Source organism: Ylistrum balloti, unplaced genomic scaffold (genome assembly GCF_031769215.1).
Source record: "Ylistrum balloti isolate Yb309-2 unplaced genomic scaffold, AGI_CSIRO_Ybal_v1 Utg371446, whole genome shotgun sequence".
NCBI classification, from domain to species: Eukaryota; Metazoa; Mollusca; class Bivalvia; order Pectinida; family Pectinidae; genus Ylistrum; species Ylistrum balloti.
This window is the reverse complement of record NW_026782758.1, coordinates 221069-246303: the sequence shown is the minus strand read 5'-3', so window position 1 is coordinate 246303 and position 25235 is coordinate 221069. Positions and strand designations below refer to the sequence as shown.

Sequence of the window (25235 nt, the reverse complement as noted above, 5' to 3'; positions counted from 1 at the left end):
TGGTCGTCTGTAGCAAGATTATACCTACAAATATTTGATTATGCTCATAATTTGTATATAATTAATATCCCATTAGACCAGTCCGGGACCAATCCAGAAAACACCCCTACAGAATGCAATAGATTGACCCTTCACAGCTCTGTAGGTAGCTGTTATCAGTAGACCGATTCAGAACACCCCTACCGAATGTAATAGATTATTCCTCTTTTAGCCCTTTGGCATCAGCAGACTAATCTAGAACACCCCTACAGAATCAAATAGATTGGTCATGCAAATTCATCTGAGGTACAATAGGGATGAAAGGAAGATTAGATAAAGGTGAAAATTCCTGGTACTTGTCAGATACAGCACTCACACTAACACACATTCTAATGTATCAACTTTTTAATAAATGACAATAAACTGACCGAGAGGCAAAGTGAAATGGAAACTGACCATTGTCCACAGACAATGTTATAGGCTAAATACTGAAGATAGCATAAATGGTGACCGCACGGCTAATTGCCTAACGTACCACCGGTAGTCACACATTTACAGACTTTGGCAAAAATTCTAATGATCAAATATAAAAATAGTTAACAAGAAACTTTGAATTCACAAATACATGTAATGGTTAAGGGCCATTACCTTAACACAACAACGATAATTGTAAAAAAAAAAAAAATAAAAAATTATGAAGAATTGTCCAAAATGCCTTTATCTTAAAAAAAGTCAGTTGATAAAACGCACAACTTACCATGAGCAACAAACTATATACATAACAGGTGTCAACTCTTGCTCAATGAAAACCTTCAACAGCTGAGCGGTGTAACAAGGGTCACGCACTTACTTAGCACAAGAATAAGTGTAAATGTGAATTACCAGTCTGTAAATACTTTGGCTATTAGCTACTTATGTGTTGTTTGTCTGTGTGTGAACTTGGCACTACTAGAGCATGTCTCCATGGTTACACACATACATAGCACCTCTCGCACAGCTCTCTGCTGTCACAGTGTGTAGTCCAAAGTTTCTACCCACAAAAAATTGAGCAAATCCTTTTTTTGCAAAATTGTTTTTTTCTTTTCAAAGTAAAATTTGAAATTCATTGCAACCCTGAAATATTGCACTCAATTTACTTTATTTTACACACATTGTTTAATACAATTTCTAACAAAATATCTCACACTGAACACATCGCGACTAGACAACAACCATAAATGGCGCTGAACACACTACGTATACTTGAACCAGTCGCAAGACTCTGAACACACTACGTATACTTGAACCAGTGGTGAGACTCTGAACACACTACTCCCCCCGTTATTGTTACGCAGGCCTACAGAATCATCAACAATAATAGTATATATAATGATAACATCTTTGTGTCAAAAAAGTATAAACAAATGAAAAAAAAAAAAAAAATATGTATATATATATATATATTATATAAAGCAAAGAGCTAACCCTTCAAGGGATTGAACACATGTTGTCCTGCTGCGAGCCATTCCGGGCACTCAAGTGCCGCAAAACCACAGAATATATATCAACACTTTCATCCGAGGTAGTCCAGGATGACTTTGTCACTGTTGATCCACGTACTGAAACACCAGCTTACTCATCCATAAGGAATACACTCCAAAGTAGTATTTTCCCTCTGTAAATTTGCACCAAAAATTGCTGGCTCACACACACGCACACATACCTTTAGAGTCACGAGTAAAAATGCGCCTACAACACAGATTATAACAAAAAAGTAACTGTACATACATTGTAGTGAAAAGGTATAAAAAGTATCTTTGTATAAAAATAGATTAAGCTACCCTTCCAGGAAATACTGTTGTAGAATCACTGAGATTGACACTTATAGCTCGTGGCCGATAGGCCCCACTCCTACAAATATATCTGACCGGCATCAATGTTTCCAACAGGCCGAGTTTCAGGCCTGCCAGTACTGCCCTTAACCTTTTGGAGCTTTAGAATTTTGCTCTTCACTTTTTGGGGCTAAAAAATTTTCCTTTCACCTTCAGGGCTGTAACATCTGCCCTTTTCTATGTTGTGGCTCTGTACATTACCTCTGCTGAAGTAGGCCAGATATATGGCTGAGATTGTCTAGCACTCCAGCCCCTCCATACACAGCTTTAGAATTCCCAGCCCCCACCTGGACTGTGCTGCAGATTGCTTTGGAGTTTCTCTATACTGGCAGACCGATCAAATTCATCCCAGTCCTCATCTGGCGATTCTATTGACTTTTGTAACTTGTCAATTTTTGTACACCGCTCATAACGCGGTTTTACGCCACTGGATCCATTGACATCCTCATTTTCTTTTTCCAAGTCCTCTTCTGTCTCTTCTCCCTCACTCACTTCTACACCCTCGTCTCGCGACACACTGCTCTGTAGACATGTGTAACCACCTGTCGTCGTAGGCGTTTTAGTTTTGTCAAGCTGGCGTCCCTCCGAAACATACTGGGGATTGGAGCGTTTTCGTTTGTTGACTCCCACCTGGGGCAGTGCCTGTAATGCTGCTTGCTTAAACTGCGTATCGTCGCCTGAACCGCCATTGTCATCCTTCCCCTCTTCAACAAGGGAAGATGCTTTTGATGATAGTGGAGACGCCTCACCTGAAATACGGTCATTTTCAACCTCCTCTTCATTCTGTCCTTCACTATTCTCAGCCCCAGACCGTTGAGTGTTAACAGGTTCAAACTGCGGAAACAGCCACTGACTGGAGCCTTCGTTACCCTGGAAACTCTGCTGAAATTGGTTACCATCTCCCGACATACTAGAGATGTCACTCTGGTCAGAGTTGTCATCTGTTGGCTCTGACTTAACGATATTCCCCGAAAAATCACTGAAGTTTGAGCCAGGTGCTGGACCAGCCGTGTTGCCTGCATGTTGCTGTTGTTTTGCTCTCATGCGGTGATTGTGGAACCAGTTAATGACCGTCTTCACTCCAACATTAAGTTCGTTAGCCAGACCTTCGATGGTGCTCTGGTTTGGGTACGGGTCCTGGTTGTATGCCATTCGCAATTTTTCCTTTTGATCTTCGTTGAAAAAGACGCGTGGGCGTTTTGGTGCTGATGGTGAGTCGTAGGAACGATCATCGACACTGCTGCTTCTTCTCCGTCGCTGAGCTGTAAACATTGAGTACAATCAGTTAGCATCAGAACAAGGCTAAACCAACAAATAGAACAACTTCAAAAATCTTCACTCAGCAAAATATATCAACATACTGTGACAGTGTTTTACTAAAGTATACAGGACACATGGAGACGGTTAAGAGTTTCTCTGTTCAATTTCTTTTCGAGGCAGTTATTATTTTACATGATTTTATTCTACCTTCAAAAACAACGAAAAATTGAACGCACAAAATAACTTTTACACAAACAATTTTTGCACAGTATAAACTTCCTCTTTCAAAATGAATGTACTGCTCCCAACACTTGCCAGTATATAGTATTTAGATGGAAATTCTGTGGTACAGATGTTTAGGTAGTGTACACAATAGACTTCCTTTGGCTATCCTATAATAATTCTTTCGCATCTTTTGTACAATCTTTTGATCAGTAAACAATACTGTGAGGTTCAAAATCCATGAACTACCTTACTGTCAACTTCTCCTATCTTGTATAAAAATGACATTTTTAAATTCTAAAACAGGCATGCCCTGTACAAAGTCCATTATATACTCAAAATATCAAAACTGACTACAGATCCGTTAAACATATCACAGTTCAGTGAAAAATAAACTATATAATCAATCATTTAGTCCCAAATATGGACAATCTCTGTGATTGACAGTCCCCTGTGATTGACAGTCCCTGTGATTGACAGTCCCCTGTGATTGACAGTCCCTGTGATTGACAGTCCCCTGTGATTGACAGTCCCTGTGATTGACAGTCCCCTGTGATTGACAGTCCCTGTTATTGACAGTCCCCTGTGATTGACAGTCCCTGTGATTGACAGTCCCTTGTGATTGACAGTCCCTGTGATTGACAGTCCCCTGTGATTGACAGTCCCTGTGATTGACAGTCCCTGTGATTGACAGTCCCTGTGATTGACAGTCCCCTGTGATTGACAGTTCCTGTTATTGACAGTCCCTGTGATTGACAGTCCCCTGTGATTGACAGTTCCTGTTATTGACAGTCCCTGTGATTGACAGTCCCCTGTGATTGACAGCCCCCTGTGACAGCCCCCTGTGATTGACAGCCCCCTGTGATTGACAGTCCCCTGTGACAGTCCCCTGTGATTGACAGTCCCCTGTGATTGACAGTCCCTGTGATTGACAGTCCCTGTGATTGAAAGTCCCCTGTGATTGACAGTCCCTGTGATTGACAGTCCCCTGTGACAGTCCCTGTGATTGACAGTCCCTGTGATTGACAGTCCCTGTGATTGACAGTCCCCTGTGATTGAGACAAGTTATACTGTTTCTATTTGTAGTAGCAATGAAAAGGTTTAAAACAAATTCAGAATGCTTGTTTACGTATGTATGCTAATGTCACTAGTTTCCCTCATGATCCCAATAACTTACTTGACCTGAAAGAAAACTCTGATAAGTAACAGCATTGGAAGTTAGAGTGTTGTACCTTTGATTTCGTTCTGGTAGTGCTTGAGACGTTCTACATTGTGCGGATCACTCAACCATAGGTGCATTTTAATGAAAGGCTCACGGCCTTTGATACTGAGCATGTGCCAGGGCTTGGGCTTAGACAAGAGCTCACTAACTGAGCCCTGTGACAGCCCAAGCACAGCCTCTCCAAACAGCTTCTGGCCCAGATTGTGAAACTGAAGAACATCCTTGACCCTAGAGGTCAATTCCAAGGTGTCTATCTCGGAGGTCATGGCCACAACTTCCAACATGGAGGATGGATAGGAGAAGGATGCCCAGTTGTAGTGTTGACCAAGGATTTGGGCGGGGGTACTGTGCGGTGGGAGGATCTGCTGACGGAGATGGTGAAGGGGGTGGTCGGGAGGTACTTGGGTGCTCGCGACGGCTACAGGGGTCGACTTTTCCGGGGGCGACACTAGCGTGAAGGAGAAACAAAAACTGAAGGTAGGACCGTGTGGATTGGCTGGTACAATGAGGTTATTACAGGGTTAGCATTAGTAGGGCTTTGGGACTGTTGTACACGGGTTAGTGGTTAGTGACACGATAACTTGATATACAGCTGGGTATGGCTAGCTCAACAGTATGAAGCTGGTTAGTTCAAACATAAGGCATTTAGTTACAGTCTTCAAATTATCTTTTTTTGTTTAACATGGAAAGGCAAGCTTTGAATTATCCTATTTAACATGGTCAAACATTTTTAAAAATTGGTATTTCAATCCTATGGAATCCCTTGTCAAACTCAATTGTATTTTCTTTTTTCAGTCTTGAGTAATACTTCTCGTTTGTAAAATTGTACCAAAGACCCAAATGAATAACACTTTTTGCTTCAAATTAAGAGTTAGATACAGAGCAAAACCATGAATTAAACTGCATCATACAGCTGTTTTGTCCTTTTTAGGACTCATCAGTGATGCTAAGTGCTGAAATTTTGAATCCGAGGAGACGACCAAGGAAAACCCAAAGTAATTGAAAGAAATGTCAAAATCTAGATGGGGCAGTGCAGTAGCCTTATAATTCAATAAATTTTGTAACTTTCATTATTTGATAATTTTAGAGCAATGTCAAATACATGTGTATATTTAGCTATTTTTTTTTTTTTTTAATAATTTCTATGAGAGTCTCTCCATTTTGTGTTAACATTTGTTTAATTACATATTTATATAATGTCCAAATTATTGCTGGATAAAAATCACCATCTTATTCCATAATGAAAATTGCCCTTGGTTTGTGAGTGTTTATAGGGTTTTGGAGAATTATAATGGGTTAAGCAAGTTGAAATGGTTTGAGAGATTTAAAGCAGTCTGTGATATTTTGTTGGTGGGTGTGATATTTTGTTGGTGGGTGTGATATTTTGTTGGTAGGTGTGATATTTTGTTGGTGGGTGTGGTATTTTGTTGGTGGGTGTAATATTTTGTTGGTGGGTGTGATATTTTGTTGGTAGGTGTGATATTTTGTTGGTGGGTGTGATATTTTGTTGGTGGGTGTGATATTTTGTTGGTGGGTGTGATATTTTGTTGGTGGGTGTGATATGTTGTTGGTGGGTGTGATATTTTGTTGGTGGGTAAGGTATTTTGTTGGTGGGTGTGATATTTTGTTGGTGAGTGTGATATTTTGTTGGTGGGTGTAATATTTTGTTGATGGGTGTGATATTTTGTTGATGGGTGTGATATTTTGTTGGTGAGTAAGGTATCTTGTTGGTGGGTGTGATATTTTGTTGGTGGGTGTGATATTTTGTTGGTGGGTGTGATATTTTGTTGGTAGGTGTGATATTTTGTTGATGGGTGTGATATTTTGTTGATGGGTGTGATATTTTGTTGATGGGTGTGATATTTTGTTGGTGAGTAAGGTATCTTGTTGGTGGGTGTGATATTTTGTTGGTGGGTGTGATATTTTGTTGGTGGGTGTGGTATTTTGTTGGTGAGTAAGGTATCTTGTTGGTGGGTGTGATATTTTGTTGGTGGGTGTGATATTTTGTTGGTGGGTATAATATTTTGTTGATAGGTGTGATATTTATTTGGTGGGTGTGGTATTTTGTTGGTGGGTGTGATATTTTGTTGGTGGGTGTGATATGTTGTTGGTGGGTGTGATATGTTGTTGGTGGGTGTGATATTATGTTGATGGGTGTGGTATTTTGTTGGTGAGTAAGGTATTTTGTTGGTGGGTGTGATATGTTGCTGCTGGATGTGATATTGTGTTGATGGGTGTGGTATTTTGTTGGTGAGTAAGGTATTTTGTTGGTGGGTGTGATATTATGTTGATGGGTGTGGTATTTTGTTGGTGGGTGTGATATTTTGTTGGTTGGTGTGATTTGGTGGGTGTGATATTTTGTTGGTGGGTGTGATATTTTGTTGGTGGATGTGATATTTTGTTGGTGGGTGTGATGTTTTGTTGGTGAGTAAGTCATTTTGTTGGTGAGTGTGATATTTTGTTGGTGGGTGTGATTTTTTGTTGGTGGGTGTGATATTTTGTTGGTGGGTGTAATATTTTGTTGGTGGGTGTGAAATTTTGTTGGTGAGTGTGATATTTTGTTGGTGGGTGTGGTATTTTGTTGGTGGGTGTGATATTTTGTTGGTGGGTGTGAAATTTTGTTGATGGGTGTGAAATTTTGTTGATGGGTGTGATATTATGTTGATGGGTGTGATATTTTGTTGGTGGGTGTGATATTATGTTGGTAGGTGTGATATTTTGTTGGTGGGTGTGATATTTTTTTGGTGGGTGTGATATTTTGTTGGTGGGTGTGATATTTTGTTGGTAGGTGTGATATTTTGTTGGTTGGTGTGATATTATGTTGATGGGTGTGATATTTTGTTGGTGGGTGTGATATTATGTTGGTAGGTGTGATATTTTGTTGGTGGGTGTGATATTTTTTGGTAGGTGTGATATTTTGTTGGTGGGTGTGATATTTTGTTGGTAGGTGTGGTATTTTGTTGGTGGGTGTGATATGTTGTTGGTGGGTGTGATATTTTGATGGTGGGTGTGATATGTTGTTGGTGGGTGTGGTATTTTGTTTGTGGGTGTGATATCTTGTTGGTGGGTGTGTTGGTGGGTGTGATATTTTGTTGGTGGGTGTGATATGTTGTTGGTGAATGTAATATCTTTTGGTGGGTAAGGTATTTTGTTGGTGGGTGTGATATTTTGTTGGAGAGTGTGATATTTTGTTGGTGGGTGTGATATTTTGTTGGTGAGTGTGATATTTTGTTGGTGGGTGTGATATTTTGTTGGTTGGTGTGATATTTTGTTGGTGGGTGTGATATTTTGTTGGTGGGTGTGCTATTTTGTTGGTGGGTGTGATATGTTGTTGGTGAGTGTGATATTTTGTTGGTGGGTAAGGTATTTTGTTGGTGGGTGTGATATTTTGTTGGTGAGTGTGATATTTTGTTGGTGGGTAAGGTATTTTGTTGGTGGGTGTGATATTTTGTTGGTGAGTGTGATATTTTGTTGGTGGGTGTGATATTTTGTTGGTGGGTGTGATCTTTTGTTGGTGGGTGTGATATTTTGTTGGTGGGTGTGAGTTATGAATGAAATACGATGACAAAATGTTTGTTGGTGGGTGTGATATTTTGTTGGTGGGTGTGATATTTTGTTGGTGGGTGTGAGTTATGAATGAAATACGATGACAGAATGTTTTGGCCCATTCTTTTATAGGATTAAGTTGTTTGTTTGGTTAATGCCCCTTAATGTAGTCAGGTTCATATTGGGGCTGGTGTTCTGGTAGAAGCTAGTGACTTCTAACCATCCAATCACTGCGGGCAGGAGGTCTGCTGAACATTGTCCAAATAAAGTTGGGTAAATATAAGGTGCCAAAGGGCACAAAAGGAACATTACGGGGACGGTTTATAAACAAGGCTGTCTGAGAAACACAAACTGTCCCAGGTAAGGATTGAACCCTTGACCTGAGATGTTTACCTAATCTAAGCTATTATACAGCTCCAGTTAGAATGATTTTAATGTTCAGAACTAATCACTGAAGGTAGACTTATGTCTCTAAGAATTATGATTATTTCTACTGATTATTATATAATTACAAGTTTAAATGTGAACATGTGTTTTTGTTGTGTTTGTTTTGTAACATGTCTCATAGTGTATATTCTTGTCTGACATCACCTGTGTCATCCGATATCTGGGAGCTCTGTGGGTGTTGGAATAAATATATTAGTACAAGTCGGCATTCAGGAGGGATAGGGGGCACTGCATACAGGAGTATATATAGATATATATATAGGCCAGGGGTTAAGGGCGCCGTCTGCCATGCATCCATCCTCCATCTTGTTACGATATGTGGATAAATATGTATATATACATAAAATAGAAATGCTTCGTTTGTTTAATAAGACATGCACATCGTTATATATACTGGATTAGAGGCATGTAACAGTTGGTACACGCGCTGTTTACTGGCTGCAGTATCACATCAGAGATTCCTATATAGTACGTTAACAAAGCTGTTAGGAGAGGACTGTCCAAATTATATCAGCAGATATATAAAGACTATATAAACAGAGTTATTCCCCTTCCCATTTTTTATCTCCACAAAAATCTCACTTTCAGAATTTGATTTCAGCAGTTTTCACTATTACCACGCTGTGGTAGTCATTCCTCCGTTCTCTTAAGTAGCTATCTCCCTTCTTAAACCAAATTTCAATATGTCAACAGAATCATTTCCCTTCCTACATTAAAGTTAAATAGAGTTACTTCCCCTCTGCCTTCACAAATTTCAACAGAGTAAGCTTCCTGTAAATCACACTTTAAATATCCTTTTTTTCATAAACAGAACTGAGGCATTATTTATCTCCTTTTCAGTGATGAGGTTATATTATCAAAAAAAACTTTGAACATATTAATAACACCTGACTGATCAAAGATATCATCAATTAAAACCAAGCAACTAAATAATATCATAGAGTTATCTCCCTTAGTACAATGAATCAAATACCTGTGATAAATTATTGGAGTAAATAAATGGAAAACAAATCCAGACTATAACCAATTACTGATTTAAAACCTACTCTAGAATCAACTACCCTTTCACCACCAGGTCAGCTATCCCTGGCCTAAGATTCCACACCAACCCCTTGCCCTTGCTACCCATTCTCCACCCCTTGAACAACTGTATCTGTCTTAATGATCCAAACCAACACCAACCCCTGGCTATCCCTTCCCTACCCTCTAGAGCTGCCTCTGCCCTAAGAGTCCACCAACCCCTGGCTATCCCTTCCCTACCCTCTAGAGCTGCCTCTACCCTCAGAGTCCATACCAACCCCTGGCTATCCCTTCCCTACCCTCTAGAGCTGCCTCTACCCTCAGAGTCCACCAACCCCTGGCTATCCCTTCACTATCCTCTAGAGCTGTCTCTGCCCTCAGAGTCCATACCAACCCCTGACTATCCGTTCCCCACCCTCTTGAGCTGACTCTGCCCTCAGAGTCCACCAACCCCCGGCTATCACTTTCCTACCCTCTAGAGCTGTCTCTGCCCTCAGAGTCCATACCAACCCCTGGCTATCCCTTCCCTACCCTGTAGAGCTGCCTCTACCCTCAGAGTCCACCAACCCCTGGCTATCCCTTCACTATCCTCTAGAGCTGTCTCTGCCCTCAGAGTCCACCAACCCCTGGCTATCCCTTCCCTACCCTCTAGAACTGTCTCTGCCCTCAGAGTCCACCAACCTCTAGCTATCCCTTCCCTACCCTCTAGAGATGCCTCTGCCCTCAGAGTCCACCAACCCCTGGCTATCCCTTCCCTACCCTCTAGAGCTGCCTCTACCCTCAGAGTCCACCAACCCCTGGCTATCCCTTCACTATCCTCTAGAGCTGTCTCTGCCCTCAGAGTCCATACCAACCCCTGACTATCCGTTCCCCACCCTCTTGAGCTGACTCTGCCCTCAGAGTCCACCAACCCCCGGCTATCACTTTCCTACCCTCTAGAGCTGCCTCTGCCCTCAGAGTCCATACCAACCCCTGGCTATCCCTTCCCTACCCTGTAGAGCTGCCTCTACCCTCAGAGTCCACCAACCCCTGGCTATCCCTTCACTATCCTCTAGAGCTGTCTCTGCCCTCAGAGTCCACCAACCCCTGGCTATCCCTTCCCTACCCTCTAGAACTGCCTCTGCCCTCAGAGTCCACCCTCTAGCTATCCCTTCCCTACCCTCTAGAACTGCCTCTGCCCTCAGAGTCCACCAACCCCTGGCTATCCCTTCCCTACCCTCTAGAACTGCCTCTGACCTCAGAGTCCACCAACCCCTGGCTATCCCTTCCCTACCCTCTAGAGATGCCTCTGCCCTCAGAGTCCAACAACCCCTGACTATTCCTTCCACACCCTCTAGAGATGCCTCTGCCCTCAGAGTCCACCAACCCCTGACTATTCCTTCCACACCCTCTAGAGCTGTTTCTGTCCTAAGTTCACAGTACACTTGCTTGCTGTGTTAGCATCATGCATGTTAGATGCTGACAAGAGCGGTAAGTCTATGTAAATAATTGGAAGAGGAACTGCCATCTCCATTACTTGTATTTCACCCCACTTCACATGTATTTCCAAAGCTAATACAAGAAAACTAATACTCATTGTAATTTTTTCACCCAAGAGAATGTTGCTTGATTGAACATGAAATGCTGGTAACATGGAAAGTGAAATGAAATACAAATGATAGGAAGTGGTCAGCAATCTCCTGACATAATGATCAGTAAAGCAGGAGGCTTGACCACAGATTCCTCCTCCAAAATAACGGTTCTTGTTACTATCAGACAAGTTCAGCAAAAATTCAATCTTTATCACAAATAATAAATTATTTCAGGAAAACAAATGGATATAAACATGTTTAAAGAAAATTACAAAAAATTGTGTTCTCGTCAAAATAAATTCTTTTTTTTTAGATTAAATTAATAGTTTGAGATAAATAACTTACTTTGTTCCCCTGGGAGTCGATTACCAGCCGATCTCATCAGCTTTTCTGGTGGGATGTGATACTGTGACGCCACCAGTTTGGGGATAGCCTCTGTGTCCTCTAAGAAGATCTGCATTCTAATGAAGGGTTCTCTCCCTTTCTGTGTGAGCATGTGCCATGGCTTTGGGCGTGCAAGGAGATCGCTGACTGATCCCTGGGATAAGCCTAGAACACTCTCCCCAAATAGACGCTGACTGATCGAATACTGACTTAACGTCTCCTTCACCTGTTTTACTAACTCCTCTGTACCAATGTTACCATATTTGTCAAATTGTTCTTGTGTGATAGGGGGCAGCACCGCCCGCAAGGGTTTGTTAGAAGACACACCCACATGGGGTCGTGACATCACAGAGTTGGCAATGCTTTGCATACGCTGTAGTGGTGAGATACACTCTGCTGGGGCGTATGATCCAAAACGGGGTTTGTCATACCCATTCTCATGACCATTCATCTTGGGTCTAACTAAGAAAAAGGCACTTCCTGCATGATGAATGGGGTCGGAGGGCGACTTATCAGAGCTGCCGGAGGTGGGTGTGGTTGGTGCCGAGTTGCTGTGTTTACTCAAGTCAATAGGACCGTTAGACTGGAATCCGTTGAACTGTGATCCCAAATCATCCGATGTACTATCTGGTGGCTCTGTCTTTACCGTTGGGTTCTCTGGTGAACTGTGTGAGCGTCTTATTTCACCTGGCTCCTGGTCTTCCTTCTGGGCATTTACAGCAAGCCGTGCTAGCTCCTGCTGGTACATTGAGCTGGCAGCGAGATTTCCAGCACTCTCTGCAGCCTTTGCCAGCTTGAGAAGTTCCTGTCGGTAGATACGTTCAACCATTTCCTTTGAGGACACAGAGTTCTCAACATTGTCTCGATGTCGCTCTCCATCCATGCTATATTTTCTTGAGTGTGATGTTTGATGTCCATGATTGGATGAGGATACAGAATTCGGACTGCGTAGTGCTACCTGGTGGTCAGAAACTTGTGCAAGTCGTGTCATCTCTTGCTGGTAAATACTGCTTGCCATGGCAGACGCCACCTGGTGCTGAAAGAGAAATAAGAGAATAAAACTGATCCAGAAATATTGCTGAGAGGTAAACTTTGTAGAACTATTGTGACCTCTATATCAAGCTTATATTATACACACTGAGAAAATCAGTACATTTCAATCTGAGATTGAATTAATTTTGTTACACTGAATGTTACCTACTTTTTTGACTGTGACCTACTTTTTGACTGAGACCTACATTATTTGACTGTGACCTACATAGTTTGGCTGTGACCTACATTGTTTGACTGAGACCTACATTGTTTGACTGTGACCTACATTGTTTTACTGTGACCTACATCGTCTGACTGACCTACATCGTCTGAATTTGTCATACATTGAGACTATAACCTACATTGTTGAAATGTGACCTACATCACTTGTATGTGACCTACATTATCTGTATGTGACCTACATTGTCTGATGTACATTTTCTTACCAACACTGATGTGACCAACCTAATACTATAGTAATTTTATCTTTGTCCCTGACACAGTGATATTGTTTCCTGGTATTACCTGTTCCATGGCCTTTTTCATGTGCATAGCTTTTTGAGCGTCGTTAAGGATTTGAGCAATGCGTTCCTCCGTGTGCGAGTCATCGTGCTGCACACTAGGCACGAGGTGCTGCGAGCCTGTGAAGAGCACAGGGAGTAGAGAGTTAAACATTGATGATGATATTCCCTCATTTCCACTTGTTACTGCAGTTACTGCTGCTGTTGCTGCCTTGTTTGCTGCAAGAGAAATCATCGTCATGGTAACATGGCACGTTAGTAGCTGTGTTACCCATCACCATGGCAATGTGTGACTATCAGGAGTCACAGGTGACCTTCAGAAGGCATCATTTGACTTCTAAATGTCAAATAGCACCTCTATGCCACCAATGACTCCAAAATGACACACAGGGGTTTAATGTTTTTGGAAAGGCAGCAAACAGCAAGCAGTAAACTTGGATGTGGATCATAAATACATAGATTTACAATTAGGACACATCAAAGTCATTCAATTTTCTGGTGATTGTGTCAGTTTATGGTTTCTAAAATTTTTGAGCTCATTGTATTTTCAGTATATATTCTTATTTCCCCCTAAAATGAATATATGAGTTTGATAAAGCCTTCATGTTAAAAAAACTCAAAAAAACCCGAACAGACAACAACACTACATTAATACCAGTATTACACGTCTGTAAGAATCAGTAGTTCAGTAACATGGTAACGTTATCTATAAAACTACACAGAATTCTACTACCTAGCACACGTTATCTATAAAACTACACAGAATTCTACTACCTAGCACACGTTATCTATAAAACTACACAGAATTCTACTACCTAGCACGCGTTATCTATAAAACTACACAGAATTCTATAAAACTACACAGAATTCTACTACCTAGCACGCGTTATCTATAAAACTACACAGAATTCTACTACCTAGCACGCGTTATCTATAAAACTACACAGAATTCTACTACCTAGCACGCGTTATCTATAAAACTACACAGAATTCTACTACAGAATTCTAGCACGCGTTATCTATAAAACTACACAGAATTCTACTACCTAGCACGCGTTATCTATAAAACTACACAGAATTCTACTACCTAGCACGCGTTATCTATAAAACTACACAGAATTCTACTACCTAGCACGCGTTATCTATAAAACTACACAGAATTCTACTACCTAGCACGCGTTATCTATAAAACTACACAGAATTCTACTACCTAGCACGCGTTATCTATAAAACTACACAGAATTCTACTACCTAGCACGCGTTATCTATAAAACTACACAGAATTCTACTACCTAGCACGCGTTATCTATAAAACTACACAGAATTCTACTACCTAGCACTCGTTATCTATAAAACTACACAGAATTCTACTACCTAGCACGCGTTATCTATAAAACTACACAGAATTCTACTACCTAGCACGCGTTATCTATAAAACTACACAGAATTCTATTACCTAGCACGCGTTATCTATAAAACTACACAGAATTCTATTACCTAGCACACATGCAGGGATGAAACATTCCTTATAGTAACTCAAAACTCTTATGTAGCCATGTGAAAATCCATGACCTGAAAATCCTGATAACATAATCTGAAACCCCTATAACATAACCAGAAAACCCTACATAATCTGAAACCCCCTATATCATCACCAGAAAACCCTACGTAATCTGAAACCCCCTATATCATCACCAGAAAACCCTACGTAATCTGAAACCCCCTATAACATAACCAGAAAACCCTACGTAATCTGAAACCCCCTATATCATCACCAGAAAACCCTACATAATCTGAAACCCCCTATAACATAACCAGAAAACCCTACATAATCTGAAACCCCCTATAACATAACCAGAAAACCCTACATAATCTGAAACCCCCTATAACATAACCAGAAAACCCTACATAATCTGAAACCCCCTATAACATAACCAGAAAACCCTACGTAATCTGAAACCCCCTGTAACATAACCAGAAAACCCTACATAATCTGAAACCCCCTATAACATAACCAGAAAACCCTACGTAATCTGAAACCCCCTATAACATAACCAGAAAACCCTACATAATCTGAAACCCCCTATAACATAACCAGAAAACCCTACATAATCTGAAACCCCCTATAACATAACCAGAAAACCCTACATAATCTGAAACCCCCTATAACATAACCAGAAAACCCTACGTAATCTGAAACCCCCTATAACATAACCAGAAAACCCTACATAATCTGAAACCCCCTATAACATAACCAGAAAACCCTACGTAATCTGAAACCCCCTATAACATAACCAGAAAACCCTACATAATCTGAAAACCCCTGTAACATAACCAGAAAACCCTACATAATCTGAAAACGCCTTTAACATGACCTGAAAACAACTTTAACGTGACCTTCATGAAAACCCTTGTAAGATGATGTCAATAACCTAAGTAGTAAATCCTGATATACAGAGGTAAAACTGTCTATACTGTCAACACTTAGGTAGAAACCCGATATACAGAGGTAAAACTGTCTATACTGTCAACACTTATGTAGAAACCTGATATACAGAGGTAAAACTGTCTATACTGTCAACACTTAGGTAGAAACCCGATATACAGAGGTAAAACTGTCTATACTGTCAACACTTAGGTAGAAACCTGATATACAGAGGTAAAACTGTCTATACTGTCAACACTTAGGTAGAAACCCGATATACAGAGGTAAAACTGTCTATACTGTCAACACTTAGGTAGAAACCCGATATACAGAGGTAAAACTGTCTATACTGTCAACACTTAGGTAGAAACCCGATATACAGAGGTAAAACTGTCTATACTGTCAACACTTAGGTAGTAACATGCAGGTAAAGAAAACAACTCACTTTTCTTTGGTGATATAGCCTTGAGGCTTAGAATGTTGCGATCGTCTGTCGCCCACTGGTACATCTTGCGGTATGATTCTCTTCCCTTCTCCGTCAGTTTGTCCCAAGATTTGGGTTTGGACAGCAGTTCACTGACTGTGCCCTGTGAAAGCCCTAACACATGTTTAGCGAAGAGGCGCTGGCCGATATTGTGTATACTCAATAGTTCACGGATTGTCTTTGCCACCAGTGACGTGTCAAGACCTTGAGAATTATTAGGTTCCGACTTCACCACACCGCCCAGCCCTACATAGTTTGATATTAAAGGTCCATTTCCAAAAGGGAAGAATTGTGGCGATGGCGGAGGAATTTGTGACACGTCGGAACTAGGAATGCTGGGTACTCTTTCAAATGTTCGTTTTGGTGAAGATTTTTCTGACTCAGCCCCACCCCCACTACCACTGGAAGGTGTGGATGGGGTAGAGATCCGCGACACATCCTGGTGTTGCTGTGACTGTTCACGTTGTTGCTGTTCCCTCTGCTGTTGCTGCTGGTACGTTGCTGCTATTTCTTCGCCCAACATTGACGCGAATGCTTCGGCATTTTCGGAGAGAGCGGGGGTGGAATCTCCTGTAAGGAAGGTGAGAGATGCACATGAAAGCATTGTCAGGAATTCTTGTTAGACGGGAGAGTACAAATATACACCATGCAATCAGCCAGCATATTGTCTTGTTACAGTTACTGGGGGATTTCTTTTTTCATTCCTTTGTTTCTGCAGTTGCCAAAATATTAATTTTCAGCGGAATTTTTCATATGTGTTTTGTTTTGTTGCTGAATAAAATTGTGATTGATTAAATGCCTTTCATGACACTCAACACCTTTCTTAGCTAAGTAGGAGAACCCTGGGGAGACCTAAGCAGGAGTCAGTACAGCGCAGGGAGACTTGTCTCTATTGGACACCTGAATGGATGCCCAAGTTAGGAACTAATGCATATAGGTGTGGAATGTGCTCCTTCACTGAAGCCAAAGAGACGCAGTTCTCATTTGGTGTTCAGGGTAGTGACCATTCCATTGAAGCAGGAGAAATAGATCATGCTCGATTCTCCTCTGTGACCAAAGAATGACAAGCATTCCATTGCACAAGGGGGTGGTCCATTCAATTGCAGCTCAAGAGGGAGTACCCATTAAGGCTAATAGCAAGGATCTCTGTGAGGCTCAAGAGGGAGCACCCATTTAGGCCAATAGAAAGGATCTCTGTGAGGCTCAAGAGGGAGTACCCATTATGGCCACTAGAAAGGATCTCTGTGAGGCTCAAGAGGGAGTACCCATTAAGGCCAATAGAAAGGATCTCTGTGAGGCTCAAGAGAGCAGATATTCTAGGAGGTTCAAGAAAGAAACTCCTTAATTTGGACCAACAGAGGAAATCTCTATTTTAGCTCAAATTGTAGAATTCCTTAAACAAGTCAAGAAGAAAAATAGTCTGGAGAGGGAAAGGGGATGTGCTTGTTAGTGTTCTAATAAAACAAACTGTTAGTAAACCACTTCAATATGGCTAAATTAGTGGGAAAATGGTAAGTGAAAAAGTGAAGTGGTTATCTCAGTACTACACCAGTTATAACCACACGGTATACACATGCCATTATGAAAATAATTCTTTACAAATCTTCTAGTACTTCATTTCTTCCTTTCCACAAACAAACGTTAAAATTAGAAAGAAAAAGAGAATATGTTCTATCCCAACTTATTGATAGCACAAACTACACATGTGCCAGCCATTTCACACAAACATCATCATTTAAGATTTTCATTTCGAAAATTATTTTTCCTTTCTTTTTTTTTTTGAATTCTTTTTACAAACTACTTAACATTTGTTTGTATGAATGGCACATAATGCAGTCCATGGTGAGACCCACATCTATTAAAGGGAGGTAACCAACCTGATATCTCACTCTTGGCCAATTTTACTGTAGTGTTTTCTGACTGGAGGCTCTTGTTTTTTTCCAAAAGCAGCATCTCCAAAGACTTGGATTTGTCTCCAGTCTCTTCAGCAGATTGTGAAAACTCAATGGATTTGAGCACACTGAAAGGTTTGTAAAAACAACAAAAGTTAGTCTAATCCAGGACAATTCATCTAAACTCAAAATTCCATTCAAAATTGTATCTGTGCATAATGATCAAATCATTTAATGACTTAAGATTTTGACCATATTGACTTACATGCCAATTATTTTAAGTGTAGGTCTTACAGTTCTTTAGAAGATGTTTAAAAGAAATTTTGCAGCAAGCAAACAACTTGTCAACAAAGTTTTAATAAAAGGATTCTTGCCAGCTGAACTTGTGAGGGTAAGAGTTAGATGGAAAGTTGAAAAATATATTAAGTAATAAATGTAGTGAGAACAAGGTAAGGAATAAAGGTAGTGAGAACAAGGTAAGTAATAAAGGTAGTGAGAAAAAGGTAAGTAATAAAGGTAGTGAGAACAAGGTAAGTAATAAAGGTAGTGAGAAAAAGGTAAGTAATAAAGGTAGTGAGAACATGATAAGTAATAAAGGTAGTGAGAACAAGGTAAGAAATAAGGTAAGTGAGAACAGGGTAAGTGATAAAGGTAGTGAGAACAAGGTAAGAAATAAGGTAAGTGAGAACAGGGTAAGTGATAAAGGTAGTGAGAACAAGGTAAGAAATAAGGATAGTGAGAACAGGGTAAGTGATAAAGGTAGTGAGAGCAAGGTAAGTAATAAAGGTAGTGAGAACAAGGTACGTAATAAAGGTAGTGAGAACAAGGTAAGAAATAAGGATAGTGAGAACAGGGTAAGTGATAAAGGTAGTGAGAGCAAGGTAAGTAATAAAGGTAGTGAGAACAAGGTATGTAATAAAGGTAGTGAGAACAAGGTAAGAAATAAGGATAGTGAGAACAGGGTAAGGAATAAGCGTAAAGGCTGTAGGGTGTGAAAACTTAATACATACACTAGTTCACGTTTCACCTCTTCATAGTCACCCTGTGACCTCATCTTCTCCTCCAACACTCTAAAGGCCTCATTCTTAAGTGTAAGCTCCTCCTCCAGTTTAGACACCTGCAAGTCAATCATATTGTGAAATATTTAGTCTGTGATACTTCTCAAGTGTTTATCTTTTTTTTTTTTACATTATTATATCTTTTTTCTTAAATCCATTTTCAGAAGTCAGACATGTTTGACATGTGTATTTTGTCAATTACACACACATAGGGACATAACAATATACAGTTACCTAGTATGGTAGTGTTTGGCACGTTTTGTGCTACCATTTAGACTGAATTCAGTACAGACTGTCCCCAGAAAATTCAGTCAAAACCTTAACAGATGGAAACCCCTAATTTCATTTGAGGGATGATTTTGGAGATTGTCTTTTTACAGCCACTTAAATATCATGCAGTAAATTCTAACCTAAGAGATCATCACCAAAGGAACGACCTGGTTGGCTGTGTTCTTCTGCTCTTCTATCTGTACTGGCTATTTCACGCTTTAACCACAGTGTCACAACATAATACATTCCTCCACCAGGATTGGTATTAAAACAGCTAATTAGGATAATACCGATATAAAAGGTTTCCTTAAGGATTTGTATGTAGGAATTATACTGCACCAGAAGCCAACAACACCTCTAAATAATATCAGGAAATAGTTATAAAGTAGAGAACAAAACAAAAATTAACAAAAATAAAGAGAAAATCTGTCATTGCTCATAAAATATTGATTCCTTAAGCTGACATGGACAGCCAAGATCTTGATACTTGGAGCTGACAAGGACAGCCAAGATCTTGATTCTTTGAGCTGACAAGGACAGCCAAGATCTTGATTCCTTGAGCTGACATGGAAAGCCAAGATCTTGATTCCTTGAGCTGACATGGACAGCCAAGATCTTGATTCCTTGAGCTGACATAGACAGACAAGACCTTGATACTTGGAGCTGACATAGACAGCCAAGATCTTGATAACTTGGGCTGACATAGACAGCCAAGATCTTGATTCTTGGAGCTGACATAGACAGCCAAGATCTTGATTCCTTGAGCTGACACAGACAGCCAAGATCTTGATTCCTTGAGCTGACATGGACAGCCAAGATCTTGATTCCTTGAGCTGACACAGACAGCCAAGATCTTGATACTTGGAGCTGACATAGACAGCCAAGATCTTGATTCCTTGAGCTGACAAGGACAGCCAAGATCTTGATTCCTTGAGCTGACAAGGACAGCCAAGATCTTGATTCTTTGAGCTGACAAGGACAGCCAAGATCTTGATTCTTGGAGCTGACATGGAAAGCCAAGATCTTGATTCTTGGAGCTGACATAGACAGCCAAGATTTTGATTCCTTGAGCTGACATAGACAGCCAAGATCTTGATTCCTTGAGCTGACACAGAAGCCAAGATTTTGATACTTGGAGCTGACATAGACAGCCAAGATCTTGATTCTTGGAGCTAAATATGCAGAGCCTAAATTTCTGACTAAGTATACAATGTAGTTTCAAAGTCAATAAATTTGACATTATTTTTCACCAGGGTTTATAGATAATGCAAAAAGAAAATAAAAATCAATTAAAATTAATCCTTGTAATCTATGGAGTTCAGCAGATATTATTGATCCACTGGATTGACTGATGCATTGGCACGGCAACAGCTGTCAATAATTGATTGCCATTCATCACATTTCCATGGTAACCGCTCACTTGCCAACAAAGCCTGCATCAGAAATCAATGAAGTTTTCAATAGGGAGTCGTTTGTTCGACAGGACTTGAGAATCAATACTGGATAACATTGATTCTCCATCCCCACTGGATCAACTTACATTACAAATACAATAAAACACTTTATCAGGGGAGATCCTCCTTGCCTGATTAAAAAGAGAATGGATATAGAATATCAGAAGGACCGTCACCAAACCTGTTCATCTGCCGTCAGCCTTTCTCATGTTATGTAATAACATTACCATCTTAGTTCTGTATCTCTGAAACGTAGCCTATGGTACAACCAATATTTCCTACGTATCTTATAAACACAAAGAAACCCTTGTCTCTACCTCTGTCCTAAACCCTAGCCTTTAATCTACACATTTAGGATATGTGTCCTAAATCCTAGCCTCCAATCTATGCATTTAGGATATGTGTCCTAAATCCTAGCCTCCAATCTATACATTTAGGATATGTGTCCTAAATCCTAGCCTCCAATCTATACATTTAGGATATGTGTCCTAAATCCTAGCCTCCAATCTATACATTTAGGATATGTGTCCTAAATCCTAGCCTCCAATCTATACATTTAGGATATGTGTCCTAAATCCTAGCCTCCAATCTATACATTTAGGTTATGTGTCCTAAATCCTAGCCTCCAATCTATACATTTAGGATATGTGTCGTAAATCCTAGCCTCCAATCTACACATTTAGGATATGTGTCTTAAATTCTAGCCTTTAATCCACATATATTTTTTGGTTAAATTCAGTCAAAAATCCAAGCCAACCATTTAAACATTGAGGATAGTTGTGTTCTAAATTCTGGATTACAACCTGCAAATTCAGGATATTTGCATCCTAAATCCCAGTCTACAGTTTACTTAATGAATGTAACATTCAGCAGTAGATTTCCATAACAAAGCTCATGTTCACCAGCCTCATCTACAGAAGTACTGGCAGTTTTGTATTTCTTCACAAACAAAACATTTGCTAAAGATATTTCAACCTACACTTAAGAGTCTAGAATACTAATTTAAATGTGTTGTGTAAAAATACCATTCTCAGTTCTGACTTTCCTCATAGATTACAGTACAGGATTTTATATCCAATCACAAACATGTATAGAAAATCAATAACTGATACAGTATATAGGGTCATTAATGCCATTGTACCATTATAATTAATTTACCTCATCTCATAATATAACAATATCTTAAGACTGTAGTTAATTTTCTCCCAATCTTTAATTCACCATACCTGTTCATGGACAAAAACAGTGAAAATGAAATACAGGCAAAAATTTACCAGTATACAGAAAATGAAAGTTAAAATTTTGTCTTTTCTTTTTCTTGATAAAAGCTTAGTTCTGCTTCCACTCTAAAATATCTGTCATGACCCACATAAGGAAGGACTTGGAAGACAACATTAGGATGAAAAGCCTGGATAATGACAATTTCTCCTTCCTTCTTCATTTCTGAACCATTTAAAGCAACTCAGGATAAAAAGCTGCAGTGCCTCTGATCTGTGGCCAGAGTTGTCTCCCTTACTAATCAAGTTTAACTGTTTGTTTGCTGGGTATATCACCCTGTGAACAGGTATATTTTAAAGCAGTCTCTTTGCAGCAGCTTGTGGTTACCACACTGAACAACATACAGGAGGCCCATCACAGGCCATCCACAATAACCATGGTGAAATGCTATAAACAACCACATCAGCACAGTCAGATCCATTTCCAGCTTCCACTTACCTGATTGGCTGACGACTCCCTAAGTTTGTTCAGTGATGCCTGCAGTCGCTGAACATCATCCACAAGCTGAGCAATCTGGTTAAAATTGAATAATATTTTTATAACATCTGTCGTTACTGATCTAACAAAGTGTACCTAAAGCATCTTCTTGATTCTCACTTTCCTAACCATTTTGATACTAGTTACACAGGGTAGAAATATGATTTTGTGTAAGGCGGGCAGTGTTCTGGTGTAAGGTGGGTGGTGTTCTGGTGTAAGGTGGGCAGTGTTCTGGTGTAAGGTGAGTGGTGTTCTGGTGTAAGGTGGGCGGAGTTCTGGTGTAAAGTGGGTGGAGTTCTGTTGTAAGGTGGGCGGAGTTCTGTTGTAAGGTGGGCAGTGATCTGTTGTAAGGTGGGCAGTATTCTGTGTAAATGGTTGGAGTTCTGTTGTAAGGTGGGCGGAGTTCTGTTGTAAGGTGGTCAGTGTTCTGTGTATTTTAACAGGAGGTGGAGTTACAGGTAACCACTGCTTTCAGTCCCTATTTTATTTGGGTGGAACCTACAAGTGTGTGCTGTTAAGGCAAGTGTAAATAAGTGGATATAGCACCAAAATAAATGTTGCAAAATAACTGATAACAAGTGTGGCCTTAAGAAAACCAACCTCCTTCTCCTTGGCGGCAAGTTCCACCTCAAGGCTTGAGCGCTGAAGGATATCCATGGCCTGTTCTACATTGGGGGAGGCCACACTCTCAGCTGTACCCGTCTGATCTTGTGCCACTGCTTTTGTCAGTTGCTGCTGTAGTTGCTCTACCTGTCGTTCTGTCGCTGCTGCTCTCTATAAACAACAGACAACAACACATGGGTGAAGATGGGTTATACCAATCATATAATGTTAACTAAATAACACTCCAGTTAACAACATCTACAAAGAAACTCCACAACCCCAGTAAAAAAAAGTGTGAATAGAGAGGTAAAGGGGTCATATTGTGTACACCAGGCCATGTATCAAACTCCACTAACACAGAAAATCAATAGATTATTGATCTGGCAGGGCCAGGCACAATCAATGACAGATCAATATCATATTATAAAGTGCATTTGCATGTATATATCGTAGTAGCAGCTGGCCCCGATTAGGTACAACATGTCTTGAGCGGCCCCAACCATATGCAAAATATTTCAGGTGGCCTTGACATAAAAAGTGCACCTGGGTGGCCCTGACCATGTATAACTCTTCTACAGTGGCCCTGCCCTGTACTACACATCTAGGTTGACCTTGACATGTACAATACATCTAGGGTGACCTTGACATGTACGATACATCTAGGGTGACCTTGACATGTACGATACATCTAGAGTGGTCAGAATAGTGTACAACAAATTCTGGATGGTCCATACAACACAATTAGGTTGACCCTGATAATACACAACACATTCAGGTTGGCCATGTTCATGTCATCTAGGGTGACCTTGACCATGTACAACACATCTAGGGTGACCTTGACCATGTACAACACATCTAGGGTGACCTTGACCATGTACAACACATCTAGGGTGACCTTGACCATGTACAACACATCTAGGGTGACCTTGACCATGTATAACACATCTATGGTGACCTTGACCATGTACAACACATCTAGGGTGACCTTGACCATGTACACACATCTAGGGTTTCTCTGACAACACCACATCCAGGGTTGCCCTAACTACGTACAACACTATTAGGAAGGTCTAAGATACTCTGCATTCTAATCTAGATATATGCAGTGTTAAGGACACTTTGCAGAGAATTCTGCAAAAAGATGATTCTAAGTTGTGATACATTTTGCCTAATCTAGTCATATTGAACAAATAAAATAAATTTTAATCAAAATCAAGAATATCTGATTTGTTTTGGACCTATATCCTATTGAATGGTACTATATTATCAATAATTCACTTGATTCTTTTTTAATGAGGCATCAAGTGATTGAAATAGATCTTGGAAAATTATTGGAACTCTTTAGAAATGAAGGTATATAACATAGCATAGAGCTTTAATATAGAGGTACCTACCTCATTGGCACGTTCCAGGTCCGCCATCACCATTTCCATTTCATCTGATCTGTGAAAACAATAAGTTTGCAATTCTAATAAACAATATCATAAAGTTGTTTACATGTTTAAACAAACAATTTTATTAAATTACCAATATTTTTAGCAAACACTTTTTAAAACTGATTACATTTCAAACAAATAATTTTATAAAGAAAGAACTTCATAAAGTTGTTAACATTTTTAATAATTTCATAAAATTGATCCTATTTCAAACAAAAAATTTTCTGAAAAGTTATGTACACTTTTTAACAATTTCATAAAATAGATTACATTTTAAACAAACAATTTTCTAAAGAAACAATTTCATAATTTTTTAAATTTTTTTATTATGTTGCCTATATCTTTAACAAATAATTTTATAAAACTGATTACATTTTAAACGAACAGTTTTATGAAACTGACAATATTTGAAACAAACTAATTTATATAGTAACAATTTTATAATGTAGTCCATATTCTCATCAAATAAGATCTATCTATGTTGTATACTGCATCAACACTGCTATGTTATCAATGGAAAGTATACCGTCTTTAAATTTACTCTCAGTATTGAGTTCTTCAACAGTGGCATGTTTTGAAAATCTTTTATCTGAAGCCATTAATTTTAAAATACCTACAGATTCAATATTAATAAATAGGACATAGAAAAGAACATCTTTCAGTGTAACATCTCCTGTCTACTATAGGAACATGTAAACTACCCATAGGAATGAAAATACAAAGACAGAAGATCACAAAGACAATGGAAGTATCATTATGTTCTTTATTCGGAGTTAACATTTG

At 39.7% G+C, this 25235-nt stretch overlaps 1 protein-coding gene across 1 annotated transcript in view; it reads right to left on the bottom strand.

Annotated features, from left to right (window-relative positions):
- Window positions 1-2117: 2117 nt before the first annotated feature.
- The window catches only part of LOC132562555 (homeobox protein cut-like 1), a 116184-nt gene continuing 93066 nt past the window's right edge, over window positions 2118-25235 (bottom strand). Inside the window, exons 8-17 of the mRNA XM_060227302.1 lie at window positions 24411-24459; window positions 23014-23187; window positions 22375-22449; window positions 18887-18993; window positions 17862-18004; window positions 15946-16554; window positions 13080-13294; window positions 11484-12558; window positions 4565-5002; window positions 2118-3112 (exon numbers count right to left, since the gene is read on the bottom strand). Coding sequence (XP_060083285.1) covers window positions 2118-3112; window positions 4565-5002; window positions 11484-12558; window positions 13080-13294; window positions 15946-16554; window positions 17862-18004; window positions 18887-18993; window positions 22375-22449; window positions 23014-23187; window positions 24411-24459 — 3880 coding nt within the window. The remainder of the gene's footprint in view (window positions 3113-4564; window positions 5003-11483; window positions 12559-13079; window positions 13295-15945; window positions 16555-17861; window positions 18005-18886; window positions 18994-22374; window positions 22450-23013; window positions 23188-24410; window positions 24460-25235) is intronic.